The sequence below is a fragment of the Berghia stephanieae genome, chromosome 6 (assembly GCF_034508935.2).
Source record: "Berghia stephanieae isolate SIO BIC M18660-M18661 chromosome 6, UCSD_Bste_1.3, whole genome shotgun sequence".
Lineage (NCBI taxonomy): Eukaryota > Metazoa > Mollusca > Gastropoda > Nudibranchia > Aeolidiidae > Berghia > Berghia stephanieae.
The window spans coordinates 59,300,078-59,315,976 of NC_088365.1; the positions used below are offsets into that span (position 1 = coordinate 59,300,078).

General features: G+C 39.0%; 1 protein-coding gene across 3 annotated transcripts in view; it reads left to right on the plus strand.

Moving 5' to 3' along the window:
* The window catches only part of LOC144975343 (betaine--homocysteine S-methyltransferase 1-like), a 24,937-nt gene extending 12,514 nt beyond the window's left edge, over positions 1-12,423 (plus strand). For all 3 annotated transcript variants that reach the window (XM_078919335.1, XM_078919334.1, XM_078919333.1), the window contains exons 3-7: positions 80-274; positions 8,147-8,258; positions 9,128-9,306; positions 10,256-10,337; positions 12,018-12,423. In XM_078919335.1, coding sequence (XP_078775461.1) covers positions 80-274; positions 8,147-8,258; positions 9,128-9,306; positions 10,256-10,337; positions 12,018-12,328 — 879 coding nt within the window. In that variant the 3' untranslated portion in view covers positions 12,329-12,423. The remainder of the gene's footprint in view (positions 1-79; positions 275-8,146; positions 8,259-9,127; positions 9,307-10,255; positions 10,338-12,017) is intronic.
* The last annotated feature ends 3,476 nt before the right edge of the window (positions 12,424-15,899 follow it).

Sequence of the window (15,899 nt, forward strand, 5' to 3'; positions counted from 1 at the left end):
ATTCGCTTTTACTTAAATTCCACCACCATTAATTTGTTAATTGCCGCTCTTTAAAATTTTTTATCTACTCCTTTTTCAGTATTTTGGTCACAGAGAGAAATTGCGATCGATTGACAGAGAGGAAGATTGCAAGAGCGTCAACCTAAAGGCCCTGAAGATGGCGAGAGATGTGGCAGATAAGTACGGTAAACTAATGGCCGGCGGTCTCAGTAACACCACCGTGTTTGAACCCGATGACCCGGATATTGCAGGGAAAGTCGCTGAGATGTTTAAGGTGAGAAACAGTCAGTTGTAGTTGGGCTGAAGCAATGCATATTGATGCTATGCGTTTAGGTAAAATACTCACTACTTCCGCTAGCCTACCATAATGGACCAACACACAAAACTGTCTGATTGATAGTGATAGATTTAAGTGAGAACTATGCGGCTATGTGGTCTTGTGGTATGACAATCGCTTTTGGATCGGAAGGTCCTGGGTTCGAGCCTTGGAAAAGGCTCGTTACTCACATTCACTCACCGTACTCAGGTGTAAAATGAGTACCTGACCGTTAATAGCGTTGTCTTTGTCCAAAAAATTGTAATATCGCCTAACAGGCGGCATGTCCCGTCCTACATGTTAAATGTTGCTGTTGACCGGGGACCCTTTGTAAAGCGATTTGAGCACATTTAGTGGATATTGCGCTATATAAAGCTCAAATTTTTAAATTGTTTGTTTAAAGTGAGAACTAATCATTAAAATTGATGTCTTAAAAACAATAGCAAAGAGCTGAATGACGTCAATCTTGTTTCCTTCTATTATGTCATCTCCAAATCGTCCTGTCGCGCTCTTAAGCATCTTCTCAGTTCTTGTCCAGGGTTGCCTTCTTTCTTAAACTCGTTCATTACTTCACTCCCTCATTTCTAGGTCGTTCACAGTTCGTTCTTCCATGGAGGTTCCATGATAGAGCCTGTCTGTTGACATAATAATTTGTTTTTGTATGTCTCTGGGTGTGATTGATCAGCGTTCTGTACAAAGGGTAGCGGGCGTTTGCTCCAGTCCCTTTTAAAAACCAGAAAAAAAGAATAAACCAACATCCACGCGCCGTGGATATAAAGACGTCGAGAAATCCTTTTCAATATGAATTGGTGTTATCTGATAATAGGTCTGAGATCGGAGATAACTTCTATTATGTGCCCATTCATAAACTGATGTATAATTGCTTCCTTTTATCTGTTCGTTTATTCACCTATCTTTCATTTATATCTGCTTAGCAATGGCCATCATCTATATTACATTTCCATGTGCTCGAGGTCATTGGTCACATTGAAACATGTGCTCAAATGACCCACATAGTGAGAAGTGTTCACAGTTTTTGAAATATCTAAATCCGGATTGCTCATTTGGTTCAGCTTGACACATGGGTATGATTACAACTTTCATAAACAAAGCAGCGTGTTTACATTTCTGAAGAAATATCCAATCGTTGGACAGCAACAAATCATGTGATTGATGACTTGGTTTGACGAAAACATGAATATAGATCGCTCCCATTATTGGTAAGGGTGTAGATTGATGAAATCTTGTAATAAATTAAATACAGGTAGGAATAGTAAGGGAAACAACCAAGTTAATACTTTTAAGATTTATTTTTAAAAATCAGGAGTTCGTTCCCTTTGAGTATTCCCTCAAACTGGCCTCGCACTTTTTGCCATCCACTTCATTCCAGATTAAGACGAAGTCAGTTGTACCCACACGGCTTTTTCGATTTGCTCTGTTTTGTTGTTGTTGTTGTTGTTGTTGTTGTTGTTGTTGTTGTTGTTGTTGTTGTTGTTGTTGTTGTTGTTGTTGTTGTTGTTTTTGTTCTTGATTTTGTTTTTGTTTATTTGTTTTCAAATTCAATTCCAAAATGTTTTACTAATTAATTCAAAGATTCGGGTTTCCCCTTTATCAACAAAACAGGATGAATGAAACACTACAGATGAAAGAGATAATGTGGTAGTGGCGTAGTTACGATGAATAAACAAAACAGTGCTGCCGTGATATGAGAAAAAGACGCATAACGGGAAAACCTACTTTTTCAGGACGCAAAAAACTGTTTTACTTAATAACATTGTAACTATTGCCTCGAATCTAAAAGAATTAGTAGGTAATTAAAGAAAAATTTTTTTGTTATTTTATTCATGGAACTTGAAAACTAAAATATTTGTATTAACTGTGTAATTCACCAAAAGACCTTTTGCCAAATCCATGATTGAAAATTGATTGACACATGTCCTTGACAGATAGACGCAAAAATATTATGCGTCCATCGCACTTTCGGATGTGTATCCAGTGTGTGACAAACGGACGCATATTGTTTTTGCGTCTGTTTGTCATAGACATGGGCTAATTTAGCGGTAATGTGCATATTGATATACAGTTTCATGTGAGGACGCATATCGCCCAATGTTAAGCTATAATAAGCAACAACATCATAATCACAGGTCCCAAGAATAATCAGAAGAAACCAATCAAAAACATATAGGATATCAAGCTGAACATGCTTTATTATTTCAGAACAATCGCACCAGTCATGTAAATTTTCATAATATTTTCATTTGCAGTGATTTGACTAGCATTATTTGTATAACTAGTACTAACTCTCTTTCTCTTCCTCTTTCGTTACAGTTCACTAACATGGAGTTTGCTTTTGTAATCATCGCTAATATTATCACATACATATTATACATTCCATCTCTTCTATTTAGATAATGAATTGAATCATTACTTAGGTGTAAACGTTGCGTGCTCGTACACATTGTTTGGAAGAGCAACGTTTCCAACTAGTCAGTGAATGATGAAGGGACATTCACTTGTAGGATTTGCAAAGAATTTTACTCGTGGAGCTGGTTGGTAGGTCTATCCAGTACTTTCCTCTATTTGGGGTGGGGTGTCAAACCCACAAGTTGTTTCACGATCTCATCCTTCTTGTAAATCCTACACCCCTGGGTTTTGTACGAAACTTTGGCGTACAAACAAATCCGCGTTTCAGAATGTCACATTCGTTGAAGGTATCTTCTTCAAAGCTATTTTGAAGAAGAGTGTCTTTGGTGACACTCGCCTGAATTCAGCACAAACAATCTTAGCTAGGTAGGGACGATTGTCAGCTTTGCTCAACAGATAACTACTGACTCCAGAATCCCAGTTGGCAAAGTCATTAAACCTCAACGGCATTGTCTGGCAGCCTGCTTCTACGACACATTCTTCAAATTCATTGAGATCAAAGATTTTGCCGTCTTTCTGTCTCAGAACTCTTTGGATTCCGGCATGGGTGGAGTCAGCTGCCTTAAAAGAATGACCAGACTCGAAATAGTTGATTGTGATGGTGCTTGCTTTTGTAGTAGTCTAATCATTTACAAGATGAAGTAACATAGTATAAAGGGTACAATTTATATTTTGGGCGCTACAGTTATCCAGTCAGTGTCACAGATTCGGCATCACGCTTATATATTAGGTAAGAAGCTAATGCAAGGTCTTCATCTTTTCGTCCTAAAATTGATTCATTCCATATCACGGCAATGTCCTTTTCCCTTTTTTGCAGCCCACTGGTGCAAATGTCTCATTGAATAAGACCAATCTGCTTGTGAACATGATTCTGTTAAACTGATTCATTCTCGGCAGCAAAATTACTTTTTGCAGATCAACGGCAAACACTGGATGGGCTGTGTTGGCGTTTTCGTTCTTGTCTGCATCCCATTGATACCTCTCTCTAGCATTTCTGTATTGTGTCCGATGGATGATTTTTCGGCACACCGTTCACACCTTTCTTCACAGTTGCATAGTTGTTTGTGCAACAAGAAGGACTTACATTTTTCACATTCTTCTTGAACAAGTAGATACGGCTTGTGAGATGTTAAGTTCTTTAAATGCAGAATAGTAGTTTCTTTGATATGGATTTTCCAGTGACTGCGCAAAAGTTTTCGTGCATATCATTGATGATCAGATCAGATGGTAAATATCTCCTGAAAGGCGCGTGTTCACGTCTATAATGAAAAAAGCCCGTTTTATATTTCTCTATGTGTTCATGGATAATGCTGTGGTCAATCTTGTGCCAGGGACTATGACGTCCACGATTGTCAACAAGGGGTACCTCTATGCATTGTTTTCGTTAACACCGACATCCTTGAAAATGCTCCTTATCAGTTTGCCATTATTAGCTTTGAACCCGAGAGTAGTAAGGAAGAACTTTTTGCACACGGGATGGAAGACTCCATCTTCCTGTTTCATTGTATATTTGCATGTACATGAATAGGCAATTTTCTCCTTGGAAATAATGCCTTTCGCCCTGATCTCTGCATTCTGTTTTACTTACCCAAGTCCGTACAAATTTGCGCTGGTCCTTCCAATCCTCTCCCCAAAACATCTGTTAAGCTCCCGTCGCTGGTAACTGAGAATCTGTCACGGCCTTTTTTTGGAGCAGGTCGGCGCACAACCTTCCAAGACCGAATGCGTTTCTCTCATTCGCAAAAGCTTGTGTATTTCCTAGACTGCTTTTTGTATCGGCGTCTTGTGATTTCTCTCTTTTGAGTGAGTAGACACTGTCTCTATTTCTAGATCTGGTGTAGTTATTGTTTCACTCTGCTATCATGGTCTCTATAATCGATGACATACCTGGAACATGCTGTCCTTCAGATATTTTTCCTAAACCGGTAAAGGATGCCGGCGTGGCAGTTTCGGACAAATACTCTTCCTCTTCAGCAAATGGAATTCTAGGGGTAGTGGTTTCGGCGATAATATATTTAGAAGGAAGTTCCAAATACATTTCAAATTCTGAGTCACTATCTAAACTTTGTTTCTCAATGGTAAATTCAACACAAAATCCATATCGTTTGCATCTGCTTCTTTAATCTCAACAGCAAATTTACGTGCTTCTACTGCAGATTTTCGTATCGGTGTTGAAGTAAACCTATCTAGCTTGTCTCCTCCGTTTTTCTTGTTGTCCGTGGTTTCTTTAAATCTTTTCCTCTCTGCTTTTATGACACTCATACATCATGTAATTCCTCCTGATAGAGGTTTCACTGTTGATCTGAGTTAGCTGTTTCAATGGAATGTCAATATCTGAATCACTGGAGTCTGATTGTCATGATTTATTTAATCTAGGTTGGCTGAGGTGGAGGTACCGGTGGCTCTTTTAGGGTTCGATCATATCTGATGAAAGAGATATAAATATGGATATTCAAAAATTGAACGGGAGTGGACTTATTCATTAAAATAATCTTTATCATAAAGTAACGTTGTTATGATATGATATTGAGTTACAGTTGCTTGCCTTTCCCAAAAGAATATTGAAACAGGTTATTGAGGGCATAGCTAGAGACTTATTGTCTCAGTAGTTAAGGTTTTCACTTTGATTCAGAAGGTACCGAGTCCGACACAGTCCAAGGTTGGTTTTCAGGCCCGATTGGTTTTATTATTTTTCCCACTGTCCTAATCCAAAGCAAGGGGGTTGCGCAGTTTGGTCAAATTTCAATGGAAAGGTGGGGGTGCGCACTTTAGTAGAAAGCCGGGGGAGATGGGGGGGGGGGGGGTTCATTTTCACCAAAGAAGGGGGTTTGACCGAAGAATTCAACCACAGCAAATTACAGGGACTGTATTTTGTCTATTTAAGAATGAATTTTAAGTTTAATAAGATCAAAAGGAGGGAGGGGAGGTTCGCGAAAATTCCGAAAATTAATGGATGGGGGTGGGCGACTATTTGATACACTTGAATACTACTACCACTACTACTACTACTACTAATACTACTACTACTACTACTACTACTACTACTACTACTACTACTACTACTACTACTACTACTACTACTACTACTACTACTCCGACTACTACTACTACTACTCCGACTACTACTACTACTACTGCTACTACTACTACTACTACTACTACTACTACTACTACTACTACTACTACTACTACTAATACTACTAATACTACTACTACTAATGTACATACAAATGCTTTAACTGCTACTACTAATACGACTACTACTTGTTCTACAACTTCTACTTTCATAGTGATATAACGATGATGATTATAATAATAACATTAATATTAATAATTGTCATCATAATAATAATCATAAATATAGTACATGTAATAACAATAACAGTAGTGCTATTAGCATGTAAATCAACATTTGTTTAAGTTAAATATCGCAAACACAGATAAACCGTCAATAGCAAATAATTATTAAACATCCTCACTAATATATGACAAGTACTTATATGATTATATACATAAAATCTTTGATCACTTGAATAGGAAAAAGATAAAATTCACCCGAGGAAATGAAGAATTCACACCAAAACAGCAAGTTCCTCGTACGTCTTTGATGATTGACTATTTGATGAAAATTGGAGAACAATGATATGTTTTTTTCACCGTCACCAGTCGTAATACAAACGGACGCATATATCGTAATTTTTGGAGAGTATCTTGGCAAAAAGTCGCATATCCGAAATGCGTCTTTTTGTGAAAGACAAATTATGTCATTCGGTGGACGAATAAGAGAAAAAGACGCATATTACAAAATGCGACCTTCTGTCATATCCACATTCAATATGCTTCGATCTGTCATTCCTCGAAACGAATTTAAACCAAATTAGGTCAAGTCGCATATTTTCAAAATGAAACAGCTTTTTTATTTATAACGATTGAGTTACCAAACCCAGATAGAAAAATGTGCCTTTCTCTCAAGTATGTGAATCCCAGAAAATGTCAATTTGACCTAGATACCGATATGCGTCTTTCTTCCCTATCACGGCAGAGTGATGGGCAGGAAATAGTATGCTCTTTTGTAAGGAAGCCCGAATTAAAATAGACCAATAGAGATTTCTAAAAGGTGCGCAATTAATTGATTTTGTTGTTTGTTGATAAAGGGGAAACCCGAAACGTCCATTTCATCTGTTTTCGTAATTAAATTAAAGCGTACATTCAATTTCACATTGTTATTTATCTCTTCTACAGAGTCTCTACCAAATATTTCTCTGTCGTTGATCTGATTTTTAGTAACGTTTTTATACTTTTAGTGATTTTTCATAGAAGGGTTTTGAGCCCGAAACGTTTGTGTTTGGTGTTCTGTTCTTTTTTAGAAGCTGTCATATTTTTTAAAAACTTGAGCTTGTAAATATCGCAATATCCGCTAAACGTGCTCAAAGCGCTTTACAAAGGGTCCCTGACCAACAGCAACACGTAACATGTAGAAAGAGACATGACGCCTTCTCGTCGATATTACAATTTTTTTCCTCCCACAGAGACAACGCTGTTAACAGCCAAGCCAGGTACTCATTTTAGTATGGTGAGAGAATGTGAGTAAAGCGCCCTTTTCCAAGGACTCAACAATATGCGCCGAGCGAGGTTCGAACCCAGGACCTTCCGATTCGAAAACGAGTGTCATACTACAAGACCAATTCGCATATTCATTTTTGTTTATTACTTCTAATAGCTTAATAAAAAAAATTAATTGAGCTTTATATAGCGCAATATCCACTAAATGTGCTCAGAGCGCTTTACAAGGGGTCCCTGGTCAACAGCAACATTTAACATGTAGGACGAGACATGACGCCTGTTAGGCGATATTACCATTTTTCGGACAAAGACAACGATGTTAACGACCAGGTACTCATTTTACACCTGAGTACGGTGAGAAAATGTGAGTAAAGAGCCTTTTCCAAGGACTCAACTATGCGCCGAGCGCGAGGCTCGAACCCAGGACCTTCCGATCCGAAAGCGAGTGTCATACCACTAGACCACATAGCCACACTGTTCTCCAAGGACTCAACTATGCGCCGAGCGAGGCTCGAATAGATAGTTCGAAGATGACGTCACTCATGTCTTTGTTATTGTTTTTTGCCACCCGCAGTCATGAGTACTTCTCACTAAACTGTATTAACCAGACTATAAACCTTCAAGGTTACACACAGTTTTGTGTGTTGGCCAGTTTTACTTCCGGATGGCAATGTTGTGAACTTCTTAGACAAGTGCATACTATCTATATCACTTTGACTAGTAAAATATGCACGTAAACGGGAACCATCACCGAGTTCCATTGACGACAATGTTTCAAAATTATCTTCTGAACTGATAATAAAAATATTCCATTTGTTTTCCCATTATGCCGATGACCAGGAACAAGTGGGATGGGCGGTGGAGGGCGGGGCTGACTACATGATAGGAGAAACATTCAACGATTTCCAGGAAGCCAAACTAGCTTTGGAGGCCATCAAGAAATATGGAAATGGTATGGTTGTATCAGCATCATTGTGGTCGTTGTCCTCGTCGTCGTCATCATCATTTGAATGAGCTTGTATATAGCGCAATATCCACCACATGTGCTCAAAGCGCTTTTACAAAGGATCCTTGAACGACAGTAACACGTAACAAGAACGAGACATCATCATCATCATCATCATAATCTGGATCATCATTATCATCCTCATCATAATCGTCACCATCACCGTCGTTGTCATCATCATTATCCCTCGTCGTCATCAACAACGTAATCATTATCATCATCATCATCATCATCATCATCACCACCACCACCACCACCATCATGACCCTCGCAGTCGTCGTTGTCGTTATTATCTCCATCTTCATCATTGCCATCATCGTCATCATCACCATTTTCACCGTGATGATTCCCGTAGCTCAGATGCGTCGCATCTCATCTTATAGCTAATTCCATCAATGTTGAATTTTGTCAGTGAACAGATTTAAAACAATTATTGCGAAAACCTTGTTCCGTGTTGCGTCCTTGGGCAAGCCACTCTGTGCGGCTATGTGGTCTAGTGGTATGACACTCGCTTTCGGATCGAAAGGTCCTGGGTTCGAGCCTCGCTCGGCGCATAGTTGAGTCCTCGGAGAAGGCTCTTTACTCACATTCTCTCACCGTATTCAGGTGTAAAATGAGTACCTGGCCGTTGCCAGCGTTGTCTCTGTCCCAAAAATTTGTAATATCGCCTGACTGGCGTCATGTCTCATCCTACATGTTATGTATTGCTGTTGGCCAGGGACCCCTTGTAAAGCGCTTTGAGCACGTTTAGTGGATATTGCGCTATATAAAAGCTCAAGTGTTTTTTTTTCAATGTTCAATCTATTTGGTACCAGGTATGCCGGCTGTAATAACACTGGTTCCCTACACGGAAGACCGTACAACAGACGACGTCCCTATAGAGGAGGCCCTGAAGAGATTGGAGGAACTGGGGGCCGATGTTGTGGGCCTCAATTGCGGCAGGGGCCCCCTTACCATGATGCCACTGTTGGTGAAAGCAAGAGCTGTTTGCAAGGTTTGTTTACAAAGTTCCTTTGAGGATCGCGAAGTTGTTTTTATTTTTTTTTTTGGGGGGGGGGGGGGTACTTGAAAAAGTTGATGTTGTTGGCCTCAATACACTTCAACAGTCGTAACGTCACTTCCCTCGTAATGACGCATGGTAACTTAGTAACTGGCTCTAAACTATCGGAACAATAATGGCGGACGTCCTTATGAAATATTTCTCCGACGAGCATAAAAGCGTATCCAGAGGGGAAAAAACCCCATTATAAATCTGATCATGTTTTGACTTTTACACATTCTGATCACAAGACATATGAAAAGTTCTAGCCAGCATGGAGAGTAAAAAGTACCGATTTTCTTTGTTTAGAACCACGATGGCCGCCGTTGCTGGGCGACGTGACATCAGACTATTGAATTCAATTGTGGCAGGGGTCTTGCTACCTTGATGCCAATGGTGAGAGCAAGAGCTCTGTTCAAGGTGCGTATGCACATTGCTACATCAAAAACCGTGACCCGCTAGATTAATAGTGGAACAAAATTGACATCACTCAGCTCTTTTTTTTTTTTTTTGATTTTAGATGATTAGTTCTCACGAAATTCCATCAAACAGACTTTAAACTTTCAGGGTTACACACAGTTTTGTATGTTGGTACATTATATCCGGATGGCGGATGTTGTGAGCGTTTTATCTAAACGCAGTGCACAAATAACTTTTTTTTCTTAATCCTCTTCTGCCCTTGAGGTACATAGGGCATCCACCAGACATATCCATTTTTTTGCGATCAGCTGCTTTTGCGGTGGCTGTATTCCAGGACAGGCCTGCTTCCTTTAATTCTTTCACCATGGTCCTTCGCCAGGTTTCTTTGGGTCTTCCCCTCTTTCTTTTCCCATCTGTTGTCCAGTACAACTGCTAATGACAAATCATTATAGTTCTAAGGTTGTGTTGCAATTTTACGTTTCAGGGTCCCCTGGCTGCCATACCAAACCCGCTAAGAACGACAGAGGAACAGAAATCCTTTCAGTCCCTAAGGGATCCCATATCAGGTAAAACAATCGTGACGTCACTTCCCTCGTAATGACGCATAGTAACTTCGTAACTGGTTCTAAACTATCGGAACAATGGCGGCGGACGCCCTGATGAAATACTACTCCGACGAACATAAAAGCGTACCCAGAGGAGAAAAATATTATAAATCTGATCATGTTTTGATATTTATACAATCTGATCACAAGGCATGTTCCGTCCTACATGTTAAATGTTGCTGTTGGCCAGGGACCCCTTGTAAAGCGCTTTGAGCACGTTTAGTGGATTTTGCGCTTTATAAAAAAGCTCCAAAAAAATGGGCCGCCATTCTTCAAAGGTCCTGTACCACCAGTCTGTTGTTACATTATTCAATTGTCATCCTAGTTCAGCTCTTTATTATGTCGTCTAGCCATGATCCTGGGGGGAACGACCTCTTGGCCTCTTGCCCTCTACTGTTCCTTCGACGATGGTTTTACTGATGGTGATATGCTGTTTAACCCTCTCCTTACCAGCAATTTTCAGGATATTCCTCAAAACTTCACACCCAACCAACACAAAAATAGAATTTTTATCACTTAAACACAATGGCAGTAAGTTCTTGCGATACATAATTTCTGTAGCAAAATATGCTCTACAACACATTGTTCATTTTATTTAAATTTTATGATGGGCAAGTTAAATTTGAAAAAGAAAAATGTTGGTTGGATCGTAACGAATGTGACGATTTTCCTATAGTTGGTAAGGAGAGGGTTAAAGTGTCCAAAGTGTTTTAATTTTTTGGTCTTTATTATTTTCAATAATTCTGGCGGCAGCTGGAGAATATTGCAGAATGGCACATTGGTCTTTTGCTGTTTCCAGCTTGTTCTACCCATACGTAGAAAAATCCACATATCAAATGTAGATAGCTATTCGCCTTTTCACGTCTTAATTTAAAGTCAAAATTTATGAGCCGTTGGTCCTTGTTGACATTTGCAAATTGTCCGAAGTAAGGATAGATTTTAGTCGTCCAAAACGTTTTCTTGCTATTTCTATTCTGGTGTGGACAATAGATAGTATTATACTATTTGATTGAACACAATGGGTGTTACAAGTCATCAATGTGCGAAATCTAGATTGTTCATAGACTATATGTTTGTTCATTGTAACTTTAAATCAAAATTTCAACTGCAAGGAAGTTTCAGAATTTAGAGTTTGTTTTTGACAAGGTTTTCATTAAGGTCTTTTTATTGATAAGACGAATTTTCTGGAGAAAAATTTTAAAAATATTATGTTTTTCAGAGTATAACAGTATGGAAAGTCTGGTCGGCTGCATCTCCACTAACTACACCTGGATATTTCTTTTTTGGCCCGAAATCTTTATATTTTCTATATATTCTTGATTGGGGTCTCAATGGATTCCTTCTATCTTTAGCCCTTCAGAGTCATGAGGCTAATAAAGGCGGGGTTTATCCCGATTTCTATAACGCAAAACGGACAATAGCAGGTCTTATCCTAAGTACTCTCTCCGCTAGATTGCTTTCTACCCTTTTGATAGGATACCAGTCTATCGCAAAGTGAAGATAACATTTTTTTCTGACCCCCCCCCCCACCTGTCCACCAAGCAGTGATTGTTTAGCTGGGTCTGTTATATCTGGCAGAAAGTACTTTGCATAGTTATAAAAGATCACGTTTATATTCTTAAATCCTTATATCATTTTCAGGCAAACCCTTGTACCCATCAAACATGACAACAGCCATTTGTCACCGAGAAGAAATCCAACAATTTACACAAGATGCCCTCAAGCTCGGAATTCAGTACCTGGGTCTTTGCTGCTGTAACTCTCCCAGTCTCTTCAGGGAAATGGCCTTGACCTGTGGACGTGACCCCGTGCTTGGAAAGTTCAGTCCGGATCATTCCAAAAGTTATTTATTTGGGAAAACGACGAAACCTCACAGGGAAAAGATTCGTTCCTTCATGTGTGGTGATGCCAAAGATATTTACATTTCTTCAAATACGGGTCCAATGTCTTGATAAAACATATTATTTTCTTTAATGAAAATAATATGACATGATATATAATAATTATACATATACAGGTTCGGAAAAAAACGATATTTTTCCATAAATCTGGCCTCTTGTTTTGGAATTTTTTTCCTCTGTCAACCAGGCAAGCGAGCAGTAATTCCTTTTTCACGAACATCGCCGAAACCTAGTCCCAGTTCCCTTACCAATGGTGTTCACTTCCATGAGTCCCAGGTTCACTCCTCACTATTACTGCCTACTTCCCATAACTTTGCCGGTTTTCGGCGGGTTTCGTAAAAAAAGATACACGATGTCTAACACCAGCTGCTGCAAAAGCAAACAAAACGTTTGAAGAGTGGCTAGACTTACTTGTGGTGAACATGGTTCATAGACCTGGATACCTATTTTATATTCGCTTGATTGCGGCGATGTGGTCTAGTGGTATGACCACTCGCTTTCGGATCGGAGGGTCCTGGGTTCGAGCCTCGCGCTCGGCGCATAGTTGTGTCCTTGGAAAAGGGCTCTTTACTTACATTCTCTCACCGTACGCATGTGTAAAATGAGTACCTGGCCATTAACAGCGTTGTCTTTGTTCCAAAAATTGTAATATCGGCTAACATGTCATGTCCCGTCCTACATGTTAAATGTTGCTGTTGACCAGGGAGCCCTTGTAAAGCGCTGTGAGCACTTTTAGTGGAAATTAAGTTATATAAAGCTTAATTTTTAAAAAAGATTGTTTTAATTCCCTACAAGATAAGCATCCTGGCCAGGACAGGGAAACAAAAACCCAGAGTAATTTCGATCTAGAACAAATATGCTTTGTTTGTTTTTATGGATTCACGGCGCTAGCGACACTTATAGATCATTTCAGCGCCAGTGAAACAGAAGGAGGTTGCGGGAAAGTTCTAAATCTGAAGTTTGTTTTGTTTTTTTGTTGTCAAGGGTTTTACGGCGCTTGCACAACACTAAGGTCATATCAGCGCCAGTAAAAAGGAAGAAAGTGGGATCGTAAAGAGTTCTAGAATTACAGTTAAAGCACTCGAGAGAAGATAAGACAAAGGGGAATTGGTTCAAATAGGAAACATGTATATGCCAAGAGCACACTATCAAAGTACTTAGTTTGAGATCTCCTAAAAGTCTCATCCAGACACAAACACAGATCCCCACGAACAGGAACACACTCAAATGTTTACAAATCATAAATAATATGTAAACAAAACAATACAATGCAAAATAGAGAGATGATTTACATGGGAAAAAATCATATCCCAAAACTAACTATAATTTTGACTGTTTCCATCTCAGCCAGGGTCAGGACAAAACCAAGTAATCTCATTCCAAGAGAAAGACAGAAAGCAATTAATTGGAAAATAGATACAGGGGGATAGAAGACACAGACACAAGTACCTCCATGCCCACTATGGGGGAGGTCAGGAACCCCACCCAGAAATCTGAAGTTTAAAAAAATCACCAAACATAAAGTAATGCAACGGGGACGTAGTTCAAATCGGGAACAGAGGATTCCAAAACCATTCTATCAATGTGCCTATTTTGATATTGTTCCTTGAAAGTCCCATCCAGGCACAAGCAAAAGATCCCGTTATGAAGGATACACTCAACTGCTTACAAAGTAAAATATATTCAAAAAGCACAGGCGGGAGAGAGAGAGAGAGAGAGAGAGAGAGAGAGAGAGAGAGAGAGAAAGAGAGAGAGAGAGAGAGAGAGAGAGAGAGAGAGAGAGAGAGAGAGAGAGAGAGAGAGAGAGAGATTAACAAGGAAAAAAATCACCTCTCAAAAAAAAAGGCCTAAATATTTTCCTCTCAGTTATGGATCCAGGAACAGGAAAAAACAAACAAACCAAAGAGCAATCTACATTTATAAAAACAGACAAACAAACAGAAAACAGATAGCAACATGGAGGGAAAAAACAGAAATAGGATAGAAGACAACGCAAAAGCGACCTCTCGGCCCACTATGGTAGGTCAGGAGGCTCCAACCAACTAAAACAAAGATAGATAACAACATGGAAAGAGAAAACGCATAATATAGGGGGATAGAAGACATGGAAAAAGTGAACGTGGGAGGTCAGGAGGTCCCACCTAGTATTCTTGTTTGTCTTTGAGGGTTTTACGGCGCTTGCAACACATTAAGGTCAGTAAAAAGGAAGAAATGGGATAGTAAAAAGTTCTAGATTTACAATTAAAACATCCAAGAATAAGGCAGACAAAGGAAAATTGGTTCAAATAGGCAACAGGTGTAGATTCCATGAGCATACTATCAGTGTACTTAGTTTGAAATCACCTAAATTCTCATCCAGACACAAGCACAGGTCCCCACTAAGAGGAATACACTCAAATGTTTACAAATCATATAATACATAAACAAAACACAATACAGTACATAACAGAGAGATGCTTTACAAGAAAAAAGATGATCATCTCTCAAAACTAACATTTGACCGTTTCCCTCCCAGCCAGGGTATCCGGTCAGGGCCAGGACAAAACCAAGTAATCTCATTCCAAGACAGACAGAAAGCAAGTTGGAAACCATATATAGGGGGATAGAAGACACAGTATGTACCTCCCTGCCCACTATGGGAGGTCAGGAACCCCACCCAGACTGTGAGAGAGACAAACATAAGATGGGGTAAAGCGAAAATACAAGAACAACTTCTTTATATTTGTTAGTTTTTAAGTTTTACGGCTTGGCACACAATATCAGCATAAAAGGATCAAAATGGTACATAAATTCTAAATTACAATTAACATCAAAATAAGCAAACAAGAATTGAACAAATAGGATAGTGTAGATCAAGAGATACATCAGTGTATAGTTGAAGATCACCATAATCTCATCGAGACAAGCTCGGCCCATAAGGATACACTCAAATGTTACATATAATTAGAACAAATATATAAGTAATAAGAGATGATTCAAGAAAAATACACTCCAAAATATCATGACCGTTCCCCACAGGACCGACAGGGCAGACAAAACAAGTAATCTCATTCCAGACAGACAGAAGTCAAGTTGAAACATATATAGGGGATAGAAGACAAGTATGTATCCGCCACTATGGTAGGTCAGAACCACGACTGTGAGAGAGACAATATAAGAGGTAACGAATAAGACAATTCTTTATATTTATAGATTTATCTATGCCAACTAGATTTGGGTAAAATGTCACAAATTGAGAAATATAATATTTCATAAATAATGCAACAGTATGACTAGTAGTAAGCAAATAGGTAGTAGTTGAAGTAATTAGTAGTAGTAGTGTGTGGTGGTGGTAGTAGTAGTGGTAGTAGTAGTAGTAGTAGTAGTAGTAGTAGTAGTAGTATGTAGTAGTAGTGTAGTAGTGTAGTAGTGTGTAGTAGTAGTAGTAGTAGTAGTAGTAGTAGTAGTAGTAGTAGTAGTAGTAGTAGTAGTAGTAGTATAGTATAGTAGTAGTAGTAGTAGTTAGTAGTAGTAGTAGTAGTATGTAGTAGTAGTATAGTAGTATAGTAGTAGTAGTAGTAGTAGTAGTAGTATATAGTAGTAGTAGTAGTAGTAGTAGTAGTAGTAGTAGTAGTAGTAGTAG